Source organism: Electrophorus electricus, chromosome 1 (genome assembly GCF_041902795.1).
Source record: "Electrophorus electricus isolate QZ-2024a chromosome 1, ASM4190279v1, whole genome shotgun sequence".
In the NCBI taxonomy this organism is placed as follows: Eukaryota; Metazoa; Chordata; class Actinopteri; order Gymnotiformes; family Gymnotidae; genus Electrophorus; species Electrophorus electricus.
Window position 1 is genome coordinate 26,847,953 of NC_137497.1, and position 18,586 is coordinate 26,866,538.

An 18,586-nucleotide genomic window follows, 5' to 3' on the forward strand; every position below is an offset into this window, starting at 1 on the left:
AGAGAGTGTCATGGAAAACAACAACACTAAGATCCTGTGGAACCTGCAGATCCAGACAGACATGCAAGTACAGAGTGATGGTAAATAGAGTGAAGGTAGATAAGATGCAGAAAACAGCAATGCTAATAGATGTGGCAATCACAAATTACAGTATTATTAAAAGGAAGGAATATGAAAAGGTGGTGAAATACCAGGGGCCTCATTTATAATAAGTGCACATGCAAAAAAAAATGGGTCTGAAATGCATGCAAGCAGTCTCCTGCAGAAAAACTGGGGTTTATAAAGAAATACTTGGTGGGAAACTGGGCATGTTGGGCAATTTCACCCATGTGGTAGAGTCATATGCAACATTTATAGAGAGCAGGAATTGACAACACTCTGGAATAAAGCAGGGAATTGCAGCAAAATGCATAAAACGATGTCTATATTATATTATACATAAATACTACATATAGGCTACACATTCATTAAAAGCATGCAAGCTTAAACGGTGTGTTCTGATGTGTTGATTGATTTGTGTAGTCTAGTTTTCATTGTATTCATATTTATTGAATACCTATTCCTGTTTCTATGTATTCCTATTTATTACTACAAATAACTATTTGCTTCATTCAATTTGGCAATCCCCTCTACAAGTGAAACTGTAACTCATTATGGGTTGGTAATAACTGTGGATAATTACAGGCTGAAAACACCCGTAAAACAACTGTAAACATTTATAAAATGGCTGCAATGGTACTATATTGTCTTTGGTACAATGGCCTTTTGACACTATTAGAAGACCAAGACAACTGAGTATTATGTTTTTAAGAGACCACAAAGATTTTTTCTTGCCAATGGTGATGACTGGCTAATGAGCAAATTTAGATTTGTAATTCTCTTGTAACCATGTACAGAGTTGGGCCCAGTTTTAGAGAGACCAACTTTGTAAAATTGGGCAATACCTGTCCACTTACAGGTCTTAAAAGCCCTGTGATTCGTGGCAACCGGTTGCTTCCAGAGTGAATTAGCTTAGAGGTTGGGGATATCCCAGCCATCCTAAAGTACAAATCAGCAAAATTCTCTTTTTACCCTTTCACTCCACTTGCATGCCACTGTAGCCACAATCTCTTTAAACAATAAATGGGACACCCCACATATTCATGAGGTAATATTAACCATTTCTTGATATTTGTGGACAGTAACAGGATGCATGCCAGTTATTCTTGCGCATGCACACTTTAATTTTGTAATCCATGCAACATTTTATAAAGGAGGACCCAGCGAATGAAAGTAGAATGAACAAAGTTCAAACAATTTGTTCCAGTGATAAGAGCACATGGGACTGTGATCCATAAGCAGCAGGGGTGCCTCCATTAGGTGCAAGGGATGACGAATCTTAGTTCAGAAGAGCACAATCCTGGGAGCACAAATACTGGTCCATACCTTCAAACTCCCAGGCCAAAATGTGAGAAAACTAAGATATGAATACACTTAAATATGAAATAAATGCACACTATTGTATGCCAGAGCAGGACACGGTGGCATTCAAATGTCTGAGTACACCTGGTCAAAATTTGTTACTGTGAAAATAAAGAGAAAAAGAGCCCAATGCAAAAGTCTCGGCAACCTGCTTTAGTAGCAACAACCCCTTTGGCAAGTATCCCAGTTCTAGCCAGAGTCTAGACAGAATTATTGAGAGGAGGATTTTTGCCATTCTTCCTTGTAAAAAGCTTCTAGTTCTCTGACATTCTTGAGCTGTCTTTAATGCACTGCTTAGCAGTTTAACGCATAACAGTTTGAGAGGTTTTCTACACTTTTTTACTCTTTTTCTCCTCAAAAATAACTCAGATCACTGCAGCCACAAAATTGTATTTTAACTTGTTTCCAAATTTCATCAGGCTTGTTAAGACTTTGCAAATGTCTGAGAAGGAGTTGCTTGCACCACCTCTCCAGAGTGTGTTAAAATGTCTTGAAGGTCTTTTGTAGTCAAAGATGGGTTTTGATTTGCCTTTCTAGCAATACTGTGAGCGGTTCTCTGTGAGCGGTTCTCCGTGAGCAGATGTCTTGGTCTTCCAGACCTCAGCTTGACCTCCAGCATTCCTGTTAACTGCCATTCTTAATTACATTACGAACGGAGGAAACAGCTACCTAAAAAAGCTTTGTTATAATCTTCTGCTTTTTGGGCTTCAATTATTTTATCTTTCAAAGTGCTAGTCACCTGCCATACAGATTTTTGGGATGAGATTTGAGGAGTCGGACCTTCATAAAGCTTTGAATTTTGCATCACCTGGCCATCACAATGACTGTGAACAAGACAGTGCTAACAAGTGAATTAAAGATCTGAGACCTTGGTAAAAGGTAACTGAAAGCTCAAATCTCTTGGGGTTCCTTAACTTTGTACATGGTGGTCCTTTAACTTTCTTAACTCTAAAAATGTACCAAACAAAAATAATACACTAATGTTTCTTACAGTGTTGAAAAGAATGTTTCCTCTTTAACTTTATGCCTTTTGGAAATCAATTTATCTTCTACTCACATCTCTGTTCATGGTTAACAGATATATTTTCACCAGGGTTGCTCAAACCTTTGCTTACCACTACATGATTGTTGTTTTTTGCATATTTTATTGAGTTTCAGTGGCTGCATACCACTTTAATGTATAATTTAATATTCTGAAATATATGTTTGTAGCTTCATGGCTAGGTGTGTTAAGTAATACTATCCTTACAGAGGGTGAAATCAAGCCAGTAATAGAGTTTCCAAAAGGTTTGCAAGACTTACATCAGGTAGCCTTGGAATCTGTATGAGTCTTTTGAAGTATAGCATGTCTCTTGCTTTATTAAAAAATGTCTTGAGACTGAAAAAGAAAACAAAGAAAAATGTGCCACATAAAGCATTTGTATTCATTTCAGCTTAGACTTTTAAAGTTTGAGAGAGTTTATGAATTTGCTCCTAAAACGTCATCTGTTCTCAGTCCAAATTGATCTTTATTGGTTACATGATTTGTTACATTCAAAACATTTCTTACTGGTCAGCGGATTTCTTATAATCTAACTTGTTTCTTACTGGTCATATGATTGATTATATTCCTATTTATTTCTTATTGTCTAGCAAATTCACATGATTTTATCCACATCTCACTGAAAACTAGTCACTAACATAGACATGTGGTTTTGTACAGAATGTGTTTTGCCAGTGCTTATGGCTGTCCTAAGATCAAGTATGGAATAACACGTAATGGGAAGTCAAAAGAATCTGCCTGTAATTTTTGCAATACTTTGCAAAACAACAATATCAAGAATATATAAACAAATATATTTTATTGTGGTTCCAGTTAATTCTCCATAATCACAATAGGATGATGAAATGAACATTTAGAGGTATGGTGAAAAAAGGGGAGTCTAAAAAATATTTGGTACAAAATTAAATTTAGCACGTTGACTGGGAATAGTTTTCTAACAAGTCAAGTGCACATGGGTGCTATACCATGTAGTTCTATAAATACATGCAGCCTTTCCAACTGAGAGGCTAATCCTGTTCTCATGTGTAAATTCTTAGTAGCCAGAATTTGCCATGTCATTTTTTTTCTTTAGTTCTGCAACAAACTCCATTTTAACCCACTTCAGTTGACTGACGCACCACGGACACTTTTCAACTTAGATATGTAAACATTACCCATTTTCCATCAAGAATTTTTTTCAAGCATTTTATGAAAAATTATTTTATCTGAGATAGTAACAGTTGATAATGGTCACCCACCCTGTAAATCTATTTGTATTTTTAGTTGGTGGTTCTACATACGAATAATCAAAAGGTCAATCACAGTATAGTATTAATCCAGCATATTTAACTTGGTTCAATTAATACCACATTTTTAAATAGGCGAAAGCCCACGCCAGGGGTTCTTTGCTGTGCAGATACTTGCCTGTGGAACTGATCATGGAAGCGTTCACGATGGCCTTGTAGTGTGTCAGCTGGTAAACCTAAGGTCCAGAATATGCACAAACACACCAGCAAAGGACATTGAAAAAAAGCTTCTAGCCAATATATTAATGAAATAGACAACCATTTAACTTAAAATTAGAAAATATGACTTGCATTAACATTTAAGCATTGTGATTAACCTAAACGCAGAAATGATTAACAAAAAAAAAAAAAAAAAAAAAAAAAAAAAAAAAGACTCACAGGCATGTAACTTGAAAAGCAGCTTGACAGTGTAATGGTACAAATGACTACAGTCCTGGACAACCTGGATAAGCGGAGCTAGTTTACACTGGCCTGCTGTCAAAGTAGAGATTGCAATGGAGGTATTGAGTTGCCGTAGGACTGTGAAAAAGAGACAGTACAAACTGTTATTAATGTAAATGAAGCCAGAAATACAGAAGTTTTACAGACCTTAGGATATACGTAGATCCTGTAAAAATTCAACCTTTTAAAAAGTCGTCAGATTCATTAGGATTACAAATGACATACAGCCATTATATTTCTTGCAAAGCAATGTTTTTAAAGTAAATTTTCAAAGTCAAAAGGTATTTCTGGTTATTACTTGTCAGCAGATCAATCAATTAAAATAAAGAAAACTGATTTAAGTATTCAACCCCTTCAGACTGGTAGTGAGTAGAACCAAGTTGGTCATCCTGATGCTTCTGAGCAAACCCTAGATTTGCTTTAAAATAATTTATCAGTAATTACTTCTCTATTAGTACCCTCCCATTTAGGCAATTGCATGCAGAGCTCCTGATATCTTCTCTCCAGTCTCAGCTTCTGAATTATGTAACCTTCTGACATTCTGTAACAACAAAGTGCTGGCCTCTCTGTTACTTCCATAACAAGTCCCCTTTTTGTGCTGACACACATGTTTTGAGGGACAGCTTTGTCTAGACAGTGCTTGAATGGTCTTCAGTTTCAAAGCTTTCCTTCAGATTCAGAGTCTGTCCAAATGATACATGAAATAAGGGGCTTCTTATTTAAAAGGTTACTTTTCATAATTTACAGAAGACAAATGTAAACCAACTATGTCCTCATTTGGGCAATGTCAAATTTACAAACTTGAAGCATCCACAGCACAGGGTTTTTTTTTTCTCTCTCCAGTTAGCAATATTTGTCACAAAATATTCTCTCACATAAAACCAATATTCCTTTAAATTAGTCAATCATTCTAAAAATAAAAAATAACAGCCCAAAATATTAAAGTGTCTTTTGTAATCCAGATTTTAGAATTTAATGACTAAAGAGGGATATGAGGGGTTGGGCAAAACCAGACACTTGCGGATATGAAAAAGGAGGCGATTTATTAATTGTACAGGGCTATGGAAATAATCCAAGGTACATAAAAGGGGCAATCCAAAACATAGAGAAATAACCAGTCCAAGTCTGAAACAAAAAGCACAATGACAAAAAGAACCAGACAGAAAATCTGAAGGGGGTAGGCAAAAAGACAAAAACCAGAAATACGAGAACAGGGTACGATACACAGAAAGGCTATCCAAAAAGAATGCTCGGTATGCTTTTAGCTAAACTTTAGACTGAGTCTAAAACATTCTTATATACACTTGTAATCAAGACATACATGTGAGTTCAATACTCTGGTGACACAGATATGATTGGACGCCTCCGATTGGTTGCGTTGTTGACTGTGCAACAAATAGGCTGCTGGGTACTGTAGTCTGCCTTGGGATCTGGCGTTATGACTGGGGATGAATACACTTCGTACTAACATAATCTGACCTTTACTATAAAATTACTGAAAGCATTCCTAAGAGAATAAACCTGTGCATTTTTTTTTTCCATCAGTTTCGGACTTTGCTTAATTCTCATTGCCCAGTCATGAGTTTGCTCTATTTGAGTGCGTTTATGACTAAGCAGAATGAGCTCAGCAATTGAGATTGGAAAGTAGAAAGTCATCCACAAGGAACTTGAAATTAGGCAGTCTACTTAAAACAAAATTATAATGTCCCTAGATGATTGAATTCCACATTTTACTAAAAGACAAGCAGGGTTAAAGGAGGATATCATAAGCAAATATACACTGTTATATACTAAATTTGATCCTTAATTTGACCAAAACATGTTTGCAACATTATTTCACAGACAAAATATTTCAAGCTTCAATTTTTATGGCAGCAGGAGCATGGTAGTAGGCAGGAGGTGACCACTAATTAGTGTCACTAATAAATGTGAATGTATCAGTGTAGTGCTAAAGCTGAAAACTGCTCTATAATAACAAGACAGGCCCTGCCTTAGATCACCATCTATTCTACCAAAATGTTAGCATATAGAGCAATCTTACCGAGAATATAAAGGGTATACATAATAGTGTCACTATAGCTATCTAGAGAAACAAAAGTATACAAGTCTTGGCTATGTTTTATTTAAGATTATTTAAACAACAAACTGGCTGGTCATACCATGAATCATCACAAATCTGGAATGAAGAGCACTTTAGGTGAAGAATTTCCTGTCCACCAGGTTTTCAAAGCTTGGTGTGGGTCAAGGAGAATCAATCGTTAAAATATAGTAAAAGGGAACACTCACCTCCTTCAGCAAGCCGAAGCTCTACATCCATGTAATCAAACACTTCAACAGTCAGCTGGAATCTGAGTACAGAAAACCAAGACAGTCTCATGAATTCTGTGTCAAGCAGGTCAGACACATTTCTTTAAATGTGCATTCTGTTAACTTTTTTGCATCTGATATATTTGGAACCCAAACCAAATATGCACCATTTTGTTCCTTAAGCATTCTTAGAAAATGTCTGCTGCATAAAATGAGGGAAGGGGCATTTTTTTCCCTCTTTTTTGTTTTTTTTACATTTTTTGCAATGGGGCAGGGGGGCAATGTGTGAAGCTTATCATGTGACTTTCAAATAGCTAGCATGGAAAAGTGTAACCAGTTATTTAAACCTTAAGCTCATTGAGCTGTTTACTGGGAATATGAACAGTTGTGTACAACAGAAATTGTCAAATGTGAAGCCTACTTATTCTTCCAATAGTGTAGCAAATGTCAGCTGAACCACTACAGAAAACTCTGGCATCACTTCAGATTTCAAGCCTCATTACATTTTAACTATTCTCATCAACATCTGGGATATTTTTCATTTTTCATAATACTTTAACTTTTCTTTTTTTGATACTTTGGAAAATTAGAACTAAATGTTTTGAAAACTAGCAAAATAAAAAATAGAACATACATTAAAATCATTAAGAAAAAATTAGATTTAAAAGGGGTATATTCTTAACTAGCTAAAAACAATACATCAGAAAGAAACCCATTTAAAGTCCAATATGAATAATGTTGATAACGAATATGAAATAATGAATCACTATTTGCAACTTTTTTAGCATTGTGGAAAAGCCTATTAGTGTGACATGACACTGAGACAGGAAAGAATAACATGACTTGTACCAGCTGGTTTAATGGGTAGCATGACTTGTACCACTTCCATTGTCTAAAGACAGAGCATTGGGAGTGGTGTAACTATCCACACACATAGTAGTTATTGTAAATGATGCCCAGCCTCTGAGATACACCTATGCAGTACAGGAAATGTTGACACTGATTTTGCAACAAAGTCTCCCCCACAAACACAGATTTTCTAAAGAATACAGAAAGATATTACACTGATTTTTATTGTTACTATTATGCACTTCTTTTTGACCTTCAACTATTTATTCACACCTCATGCCCAGACTGGTGTTGACAGGACTGGGAGTTAATCAAGTAGCACTGGGAAACAACTAAAAAGGTAGCGCTGATTTATTTTTGTGTTAATTTCTGAGACTTAAATTTTGTGATGTTTATGCAATAATTTGGAAGCAGTAGGTGGCATGAGCACAGAGACCTTAATGGAGTGAATCAGGCTGACATAGTGCACCACTAGTGTGAAGTTAACGGTGAGTGGTACCTAGTCAGAGCTTGAGATAAAAATTGGTGTGGAGACTCTTCCATGCAAGCTTCATTGATACAGGGGGACATACTGAAAACTATTAGTGGCTCTCATGGGGAGTTCCCTTGACACTTTAAACTTTACTAACTCTCTGCCAGTGTAGATTATCTATATTTGGTGTCATTATTGTGAAGGGACATTTTAGTTTTTTTTGTGATGGATAGACCTGTAATTTGGTAAGAGTGGGTCATTTGTAAATATGCAAATTGACTTTTTTTCTGCTCTGAAAATTCACACATGGAACTGCTGAATCTTAACCCTCTTTTAATCATTCAATCATTTAACCATTCAACCCAAGACCCACTTGTGTAGCTGCCTTTTTAATTGTAATGTTGAAATCTTTTTTCATGCAGTGTTTCAACTAATTTGCCCAATTCCATATTCATTCTGTTCTTTAGGAATATTTTACAGAAAGACAAAATGACCCAAGTGAAATGGTGTACCACATACACATTATTGATGTCTGTTCCAGCTGTGCGCTCCAGGAGCTCATCTGAAGCTTCTAGGTTGCATCGTATTTCTGGATGCTTCAAACAATTAAACAAAACAAAACAAAAACAAACCAACCAAAAATCATCAACAGAATTGGATTTGCATTGGTTCTCTAAGACTTTTTAATTCTTCCACTACCTATCGTACTCTAACACTGTAGACAATATTTTTGACCTGCTTATTACTAATGCCCAAATTGTCAAAAATATTCAGTGAAGTCAATAAACATATCCATACTTTCTCCCATTCTGCAAAGAGCCTACAGGGAGCTGATAAATGCAGTACATCACTGATCGCTTAAAAGAGAGCCCCAAAAAAAGATTAATATAAAAATAAAATATTAAATATTAAAAGGGGCAAAAACTCTAGGTAGGCTCCCACACTATTGAAATATCAAAAGGAAAACTAACAAATAAATGTAGAAAATATGCAAAATATGCAAATTCTTCACATTGAGCTTAAACTTGAACCAGGAGTATACGATTAGATTATTCACTGAATAAGATTCACCTTCCATTTTCCTCTTCTGTAAAATGCGAAATGCTAATGAGGCACAAAACAACACTAATCTATTAAAAGTGGCCCCTCACCTTGGTATGAAACTCCATCTTGGAACAGAGAAGCTTGGTATATAGACCAACAAGTTGGCCATATCCATATCTGTCTCTGAGGTTTGCCTAGAGACCATATTGAATAGTTATTTTCATCTTGAGTTGCTTAGTAAAACAAATTACATAAAAAATTATCAAAAACAGGAGAAACATCTTAAACAATAATTTATGTAAGAGTTCTCAGACCATTGTTCAGCTTACCCATAGAATTCCAGTCTCAGCGATGTCACTGTAATGTCTCATGCAGTCTTGTAAGCTCTATAGAAAAATTTAGGGCTGTCAATACCATGAACGTGACCTATGAATGCTATGCTAAGAAGATAATGTTCTCTCTGTTCTGTGTCTCCCAACTCACATTAAAGGACATTCATTCATAAGAAATTGGTAAGCTATACACATTCAAACCCTGACCAAAAATAAGAGAGGACACAGCAGTTCCTGAAAATCAGGAAACCTAGAAGGACCATATACAGGACTCTGAGATACTACCAGTTTAACACTGGTAGTTTAAATTGTAAATGACCAATGTGTGTATTAATCATTCTGTACTAATTTAATTTAAGAAAAACATAATTGTAAACAATTAAAACAGTTTTAAACAAATCTGATCAAGATTTTCTTGGTGAAATATTACATTTAAAAATTTAACTAATCTTATTAAGGTTTTCTTGGTGAAATCTAACATGCTGGAACCTCAATCACATCTGTACAAAGGCCACCACTGACTGATTAACATAACAGCATATTAATAGGAATAGAAATACCAAGCCATGCTTCTTACCCAAGGGTAGCATAGCCAGTTTAGTACTTTTAGACACCTATTAATGAATGGCTGCAACATCTCTAGTTGAATGATTTGGTATCCAAAAGGTTTCCCACTGGGTACAGGATTCCTGCTACTAGCAGCATATATTATTGCTTAATCATTAACTCACATAATTCAGTCTGTAGTTTTAAAATATTCCAGCAACAATAAAAATTCTTAAGTATTAATTATTTTCTATGCATTCCATTAACTCTTTACACTCTCAGAAGCCACTGATGGTTCTAAACTCTCATTCCTCACCCTCTTTATTTTTTACTAGTAACTAAATAAAGTTCTCTCCTAGACAAAAAGGTGAGGCTTCCGTTATTTCATAAATTATAGATTAATTCCATCTTTTCTGTCCTATGCTAGCATCTCGATACTCTGCTATGTGCCATGGCACGTTCAATTAATTTTATAAGGAGTTAATATGTTGCTTTGCCAAATAGTTTAGCAAAATAGTGCTCTTGGTATGCAATGTTAATGGGATGGCAAAATATTCTTTAGCATTAAAGCATCAAGCTGACTGCTGTCAATAAGGTTGGGGATTAAAATGAATAATGTCAAGAAAGATGATAAAGTGAAGACAAAATATGCAAAATATTAAGATCATAAATTGGGGAGGGTTAACTTCAACACTGACAAAAATGCATAAAATGGATAGAAACATTAAAAAAAACAACCAAAAAAACACTTGCATTAGGGTGGCCATCACGAAGGACTTTATGCAAAACATGGCAAAACTTCCAGCTGAGGATGGCACTACTGGACAAGGGTAGCCCAATAGCATAGGACCAGAAAGTGTATGCCCCCTTCTCCCGGTGGGTTCCCAGGATAATTCCTAAACACAGTCAAGGTTTATAGACACACAATAGCCACAAAAAATTAAGTTGAATTAGCAAATGTCTGTAACCTTTATCTGAAATAATAATCACAAAAAAAAAATAATCACAAAAAAAAGTCATCCTGAACATGGTGCTTATTTAAGTAAGAATGAGAATTCAAGGTGAATACGAAAACTTTTCAAAGGATACGTCGGGCATGTTTTTCCTTTACTGGTGTCTCCGTGGAGTTAATGGCTTTACTGATGCTGCTGAGCTGGTGGAATGAGGAGAAAAAAGATTACATTGTATTTGAAAATTGCTATTTTAGTTCTTATTTAACTTGTTATAGCATACTTCTCAATCTTTTATAAATACTTGTGGAGATGATTACAGCACTGCTACTGGTAGATCGCACACTGGCAAAAATACAAATACAGATGTAAAAATACAAATAGAGTCCTGTTCTATAAGAACAATCCAATGGATAGAGAAGTCTATTCAGTAATTGAATAGAAAGATACAAAACTATAATATCCTTTGATTTCTCTGCCCTTCCCTGTATAACAATGCAAAACATGAAACCTTTACATGGTAGTGCACAAATTTGATCATTTAAGGTTTTTGGATTATCATTTACAAATCACTGAAGTAGTCCTAATCTCAGACAAAATTTCCAGGGATCATCTCATGTAAACTTTGAGAATCCCAAAGCTCCAATCTTGTTGCCTGTCCGGAATGCAAATTCCAGGAGTCTGTAAATGCTTTTGAGTGACATAGGTGCTTTGACTTGGGTTTGTTGTTTTCTTGTTTTTTTTTTTTTTTTAAACAATTCACAAGGAATCAAACTTTTGCTTGTCCAGCTAGCAAATTGCTAGCTAGTTACTGTCCAACTTTGCAAGAACAGTGAACATCTTTTACCCAACACCTAGGTGACAAAGGTTTGTGAGGTTCACATCATCTTTGTGCACTCAGAGATAAACTTTGAATATCATTAATGATATAAGCTAATAAGCACTTTGACAGTTCATATGACAGCACTCCACATTGACGCAAGTTCACCATTCATAACTGAGACTGAGATTGTAGCATTGCACAAACTTAAACGAAATTTAGCATGACTGATATGCAGCAGCTATAGTGCATATAAAAGGCAACATATTTTTAATAATGTTCTAAGGAAATGCACATTGATTCTAAAACCATATTTAAAAATGATTAACTATGTCTGTTTTTTGCCAAACACAATGGAATTGGCCGATTTCTCAGATTTCCAATCCCTTATTATATCACTGCCCCTTTATCAAAAATGCACCAAAATCAGCAGGCAAAGTCCATAACTTAATATTCCTGTTGTTTCAGATAATTACCCAAATAATTCTTTAATAAGAGCCATGTGGATTGAATTTGCACTTGTATTGATTTGTACACTGTATAGGCTGCAAATATCAATGTCAATGTGTTTCAATGTCTTGCAAACATTTTGATACCAAATATGTGAGCATCTTGCATAGTTCATAGTTCAAAAAGTGCTTGTTTGCATCAATCAATAATAGCAGCAAAGCATTTTTGAAATGATCTGCATAAATAGCAGACATATTAAACACAAACAGCTAATTAAGAACATCTTTTTGATTGTCATTTTACACAATTGAATATCATATACATTGTAAACAACATGAATTTGATAATCAAAAAAAAAAAAAAAAAAAAAAGTAACCTGAAAAACATTACCAAAACCCTTTAAGGCAAAAGCTCCAAGATGTTTATTTCATGGCTGAATATTTCAATGAGTTATTTCAACAATTGAACAGTTGCTAAAAAGAAAAACTGCATATAAAATTATAAGTATAATACAGGATAACAGAAGGTATTGATATGTATGATTCATGTGGCAGTGACAGTGGCGTGTTTAATGGAGGAGTGGGGGTGTTCAGACAACTGAGCAATTCTACATTTAACGAGAATCAATTGTGACATGCCACAGACGTTCTCTTGGTTGTAACATCGTGCCATTATCATCTCACACAATTTAATTTTCTGCATCAGTCACAATTGACAAACTCTTGCATAAAACATGCTACATTTTACAGCCCCTTCATGTACATTAAAAGGGCAGCTACCACTATCCATTCTATATTGAAATAAAGAATTTGAAAATAATGTAGGTGTAATATTGTTAAATATTGTTAAAGCTTCACTCTTCCTGTACCTAAAGGTCACAGAATTTCAACTGCAAAAACTACCTGTTTTAGAATCACCATTTCTCTGATGTTACAAAAACAAACATATTTACCTATTCAGCCTAGAGGTGTTGGCCTGCCCACTTACACTGCAGTTCTCAGGCATGTTTCAGCTCCAAGCACCTTTTGATTGAGGAGTATTACAGGGTATCCAATCGGAACAGAGCTCATTTATCTTATATTTGTCTTAAACAGTAACCTGTTTCTAAAGGATTTACAATGGTTAGAAAAGGGTAAAATATAAAAGATAAAATATAAAAGATGTGGTGCAATATGGGCACAATAATGTTTCTCTCATCCAACTGAATAAAAAATGTGACTCTGGTTATTCTGCACAGAAAAAAAGCTCATTTTTTGTACTATTTTTAAAAATGACATTTTTCTGACCTATAGCACACGTTTTTAACAGAATGAGAACAGAGTTAAAGGAATTACTAGGAATAAATCCAGAGTAATGAAAGGAGCAGAATTAGTTAGTGTAACGTACACTGGCATGAGACAAAAGAAAAAAATATCAAGATACACAGGGGTAGTAGTTTTGAGCACTAGGGTAGGCATGGCTGAATTTACCCGTGTTTGTGTTAAATTCAAATAAAAGAACATCTTATCAACAATATCAAACTCAATGTTTCGCTTGACTGACAGTGCTGGTGACTTTGTTGTTGCTTTTGTATTGGAAGTTTTATACACCTAGAAATAGCAAAAGTTTCACAAGGCTCTATGACCATGCCTATTCCCAGTTCATCACTGAGACATTACAGATTTCCTACAGCTGGCTCTTCAAATGGAAAAAGTAATCAAATGGGCTAATTAATCTATATCCCCCAAAACCACAAGTAACTTTATATGTGAGGCAGGTAGAGTGAAGATATTCATACTGGCAATTATTTATCAAAGTTGCATATACAGGAGTACATGAATGACCTACAAACTACTCTAGGTTGGACTCTTGAAAACATGGAAACAAGCTGTGATTTAAGGACAAATCATGAAAGTTACATGAAAAAAATCAAGTGCCAATGCACTGGTGCCTCTTACATGTAAATTGCAAAGAACATGCCCTTTTGTGCCATTATATACATAATATTTACACACAATATTTAAACACACACTAAATCATGCAGATGTAGTGCTATTAAGCTAATGAAGCATTAAGCAAATTGCTCAGTCTCAATGGAAGAAATTTTAGTTTAATTACCCAAAGAATTCCTCAACAGCTGTGTAGATTGATTTTGCACACCTTGGAAGCATTGATATGTACAGATATACAGTGTAAAAATGTCAGCATGTTTCTGAGCATTATTGAGTCGAAATGTCTTGCAAACATTTCGATACCAAATATGTGAGTATATTGCAAAGGTCCTAGGACTACTTTGTTTCCAACAATCAATTACTTGTTTCCATCAATTACTGATATTGGTGATATTCATAATTTTTCATTACCTAACCACAAAGCAAGCAACTTAATTTACTTTTGAGGTTAAGTAATATGCTCAAATATACACACCCTCCAATGAGACACGAATTTGAGCATACAAATATACAAAGGAAACTTGAAAATTGCATGCACTCATTTATGAAAACTGTATAAATATTTATATTTAGAAAAACTGTATAAATATGCTAATGATAATTACATTTACAATGCTTCCCATTTACTGGCAGGAAACCTATTTTATCCACCTTTAACCAGTCAGATCACTATAGCGAAGGTTTTAGCACCAAAGACAAAATGACAAAGTGCTTGTTTGGCAATGATATGACTACCAGACTATATAGTTTGAAACTAAAGCAGATGCATTGTGAAGGTGAGCAACGGTAAAAACCTATTACTTCCAGCACAAATTGAAAGATTAATAGATAAACATATAGTCTTGCACTCTCAAAATAAAATACTCGGATTGTCTGACTTTACCAACGGGGGTTGGTAAACTGCATTTACCTTAGCAATGAATAATGAGAATTTGGTATATTGAACTAACATATGGTGACTCACACACCATTTTGTCACCTTCAAAAGCAAATTCTGCACAAGCAAAAGAGGGTGGTAAAATGGGCCAAATCCAAAATCATAAATTGTTTCATAATCGTCTTGTCTCATTAATATTTTCAAACTCAATTTGCATACACCATCTTATGTTCTAATCCAGGCAATATTAACATGGACCTGCACAGCCCAAACCTCAGCAGGTATTGTGAAGAACAAAATGACAATGGAGCAACACTGAAAATGGCAGCCAAAAATGTATAGAAATGTACTGCTCCAGGCTTGTGGTTCATATTCATATTTAACATGGTCCCGTACAACTTTAATTCAAAAGTAGTTCCTTTGCTCTGCAGATTTCATTACAGTTTCTCGAACAATGCACAATATTCAGCAGGCTTCAGTCAGCATGACACTGCAAAGAGGGGCAGTTGCAACTTTATTGGCATCACAGCCCTAACTGCATCTTAGAAGTTATCAATGCTGTGTGATTTTATCCACTTTTTGTCAGTTGAAGCCAGATGATTTTAAACTGAAATTTTCATAGTGAGCCAAGAGTTTTGACTGGGCCACTTCAGGACATAAACCTTGTGGTTTTAACGCCGCTCAGTATATGTTTCAAGTTACTTTTCTGTTTGAATTTTTATTAGTCTTCCAAGTCACAGTATTCTGGCAGATTGTAGCAGATTTTCCTGATCATCGCGTTATAGTTTTCCTTATGTTTCTGTTGCCTGATGAAAAGACTTATGCCCAAAGCATGATCTGCCAAAACCATGCTTCACCCCAGTGATGTACTCAGCAATGTTAGGTTTAAAGCAAATGCTGAGAGAAGCCTTGTGGTTAACAACTTAGATTTTGGTCATAATAGATCATAGACCCTCATATACCTTTGGGCAGATTCCAACTTCAATCAGATTTTGACAATCTTCTTGCTACATGGCAAGTGAAATATGCATGCTATTGGTTTTTCATGCATAGTTTCTCTCATTTGTAACTTCTTTAGCGCTGTAATAGGCCTTCTGTTGCACTGTTACTATGACTTTTCTTGCTTACATCATTTTAATTTAATTTAGAAAAAAAAGGTGTTTTTCCACAGTGTTGTGTGTTGGAGTGGCAAAAATCTAAAATACTTCATGAGTCAATGTTAAAGCAAAATAAAATACAAATTTTTCAAAAGGTTTGTACATGATAAAACTGGTTGAAATTACAATAGTGTGCATGTTGGAGTTATCTCTTTCATCAACATACCCTGGCAGGTAAGGTGGTGGGCTTTACTTGACATTTAAGTAAAATGGCAAATTATATTAAGGCAAAATGTAGTTAAGTACTGTCAGCAGTTAAGACAATTGCTACAGTAATTTGTTGCCTTGACCTTTTGCTTGAGATCAAGGCAAGGATCAAAGATCATGAGAAACTGTCAAATGACGCCTGGATACTGAATCTGAGATTTTTGACAGATTGTATAACAAATTTGAACACTCAGTTATGTATTTCAAGGAGAAGGCAGTTGCCGCACATGACAAGTTCAGTAACAATGCATTCAAGGCCCATGACAATGAACAAATCAACATAGTCAAATTGTCCAATTACAGGTGTCCTACTTTTATACACAATGACTCTTACATTAACAAACAATTTAAAAGTATTAAGCCAGATATCACATCATATAGTGTAAAGTGCAGATGCATGCCTACATTTTAGTTATTTACTTTATTTCAGCTAAAAGCATTGTTCGCCTCATGTTTGTTTCTGTCTGTCTGTCTGTCTCTCTCCTAGTAGTGAACATTACATGAAACAGCAAGTAAATAAAGCCAAACACGTTTTTTGCAGCCATTAATTTGCAAACAATAAATAATAACACTAAAAACAACAAATATGTAACATCAAACTTGTATATACTTAATATGCTCTCCACAACTAACCTGCCCTGGGGCAGGTTTTGATTTAGCTTAATTAAGCAAGAGAAATCTGGTTTTAAATGTAATATTCAAACTCATTGTTAAGGATTTTTTTTTTGGTCATAATAAGGTACATTATAATATTACTGTTGCAAAAGCAGGGCTGTCATCTGAAGTAAACACTTCCAATAGGGTTACTCAAACAGGTCTGAGGGGAGAGATTAGATAAAGAGCAGTCCAACAGATCCTGCAGAAGGTTTCAATAAGGAGAAGTAAATGGTACCCGTTTTTATTAATGCTTAAACAATCCATTTAGGCATTCCTGATTTATGCTTATTTCTTGTGGGTTTTTCTTGCATTATCTTTTTCGACTTACTAAGTAGCATTAATCCCCATAGGGAAATTTATGAAATATCAGTCAAACAAAGTGTACTAGCTGCATGATTTAGGGCAATGGATGGGCTACAGTGTATATGTGCAGCAGAGCTGGTCTTTATTGTTCCACAGGTTAAGATTTAATTACACAGCAAGCACCCAATTTATTTGCCTATAAAACATGAATGCACAAGCATAAAACTGTGCAGAGATTGCTAGTTGAAATCCACCTTTGTGACATCAGTTGATACTTGAAAGGTTTGGTTTAGTGTATCCATCCTTCCTCAAAAAAAATCTATGCTGATCTTACTTCATGGTATACCCAAATAGGTCTGGCTACCAAGCTCAGCCTATTTTTCCACTTAACTTGATACATATGACTTCAAAGTAGAATGAATGGAGCCTAGTCCCACATACAGGCTATTCGATCTCTCTCTCTCCATGGGCACTACCTCCTCTTCATGAAGAAAAGCTATTGCCCCAGTTTCCAGGAAATTTAATCTTTCTGAGCTTAACCCTTAAAGTCTAGTGGTGTTTATGAACTTACTATCAATTGCTGGAATGCTTAATATGAATGCTAGTACATCCTAAATATTCTGATCTTCCTTGATCCTTTCCAAGGATCACATTGATCATTATCAATCTGATTAGAGGTAAAGCACATGTGGCCAAGGTATAATGCTACTTGATTTTATATTCTTTCAGCACAGGCAGTCCTGCCTGAGAAGGCAGGTCCGACAGATAGGAATAGCGACCCTCAGATAGGCGTAGCCTCGGGATGGACCCGGGGCCGCAATGTGCGTTCGAAATGTCGATGATCAATGCGTCCTGCAATTCACATTAGTTCTCGCAGCTGGCTGCGTCCTTCATCAATGCACGAGCCAAGTGATCAACTCTTAAGCTCTGAGCCTCTCATCTACTGTCAGTGTTAAATATGCAATTAAAGTAACAAATGCATTAGTTTTACCACATCTACAATGAAAAAGAACAACTACATTTCAGAACCCAGAGTCTCTGCTAGATTTTAGGGCAAAACATGCTAGAAAAAGACAGTGCCACACTTTGTTCTAATACTTCATACAATATGTGGCTTCATAAAATATGGTAGCCACTTAAAAGTTGGGTTTACATAACCTTGTTTGTGGTCTCTCTAGATAAAGCCTACACAACATTATGAACAAGTGGTATACTCGTACTTAGTTTGTTCAGGTCTCAGATTTTTTGGGTGTGACCAAACTGACAAATATAATAACATGAAATCTTTTTAGCTCATTTAGTATTTTTAATTTTTTAAATTTTTTTTCTTTTACAATTTCTGAAATTCTTAATATAATTCAGTGGCACAAAAGTGAAATTATACAAAAAAAAAAAAATCAATCCATTTGGGATATTCACGAATCCAGTTAAGCTTCTTTTTATAGTATATACAA

The 18,586-nt window shown here is 35.2% G+C and overlaps 1 protein-coding gene and 1 non-coding gene across 3 annotated transcripts in view; both read right to left on the reverse strand.

Moving 5' to 3' along the window:
* The window catches only part of hip1rb (huntingtin interacting protein 1 related b), a 46,236-nt gene that overhangs the window by 19,789 nt on the left and 7,861 nt on the right, over positions 1–18,586 (reverse strand). For both annotated transcript variants that reach the window (XM_081713952.1, XM_035526652.2), the window contains 9 exons: positions 10,870–10,933; positions 10,534–10,676; positions 9,232–9,288; positions 9,010–9,096; positions 8,378–8,454; positions 6,517–6,578; positions 4,168–4,308; positions 3,908–3,965; positions 2,764–2,839 (listed from right to left, as the gene is read on the reverse strand). In XM_081713952.1, the coding sequence (XP_081570078.1) occupies positions 2,764–2,839; positions 3,908–3,965; positions 4,168–4,308; positions 6,517–6,578; positions 8,378–8,454; positions 9,010–9,096; positions 9,232–9,288; positions 10,534–10,676; positions 10,870–10,933 (765 nt within the window). The remainder of the gene's footprint in view (positions 1–2,763; positions 2,840–3,907; positions 3,966–4,167; positions 4,309–6,516; positions 6,579–8,377; positions 8,455–9,009; positions 9,097–9,231; positions 9,289–10,533; positions 10,677–10,869; positions 10,934–18,586) is intronic.
* LOC113581622 (5.8S ribosomal RNA) lies at positions 17,908–18,061 on the reverse strand. The gene has a single exon (XR_003411080.2). It is a non-coding gene; the product is annotated as a 5.8S ribosomal RNA (ribosomal RNA).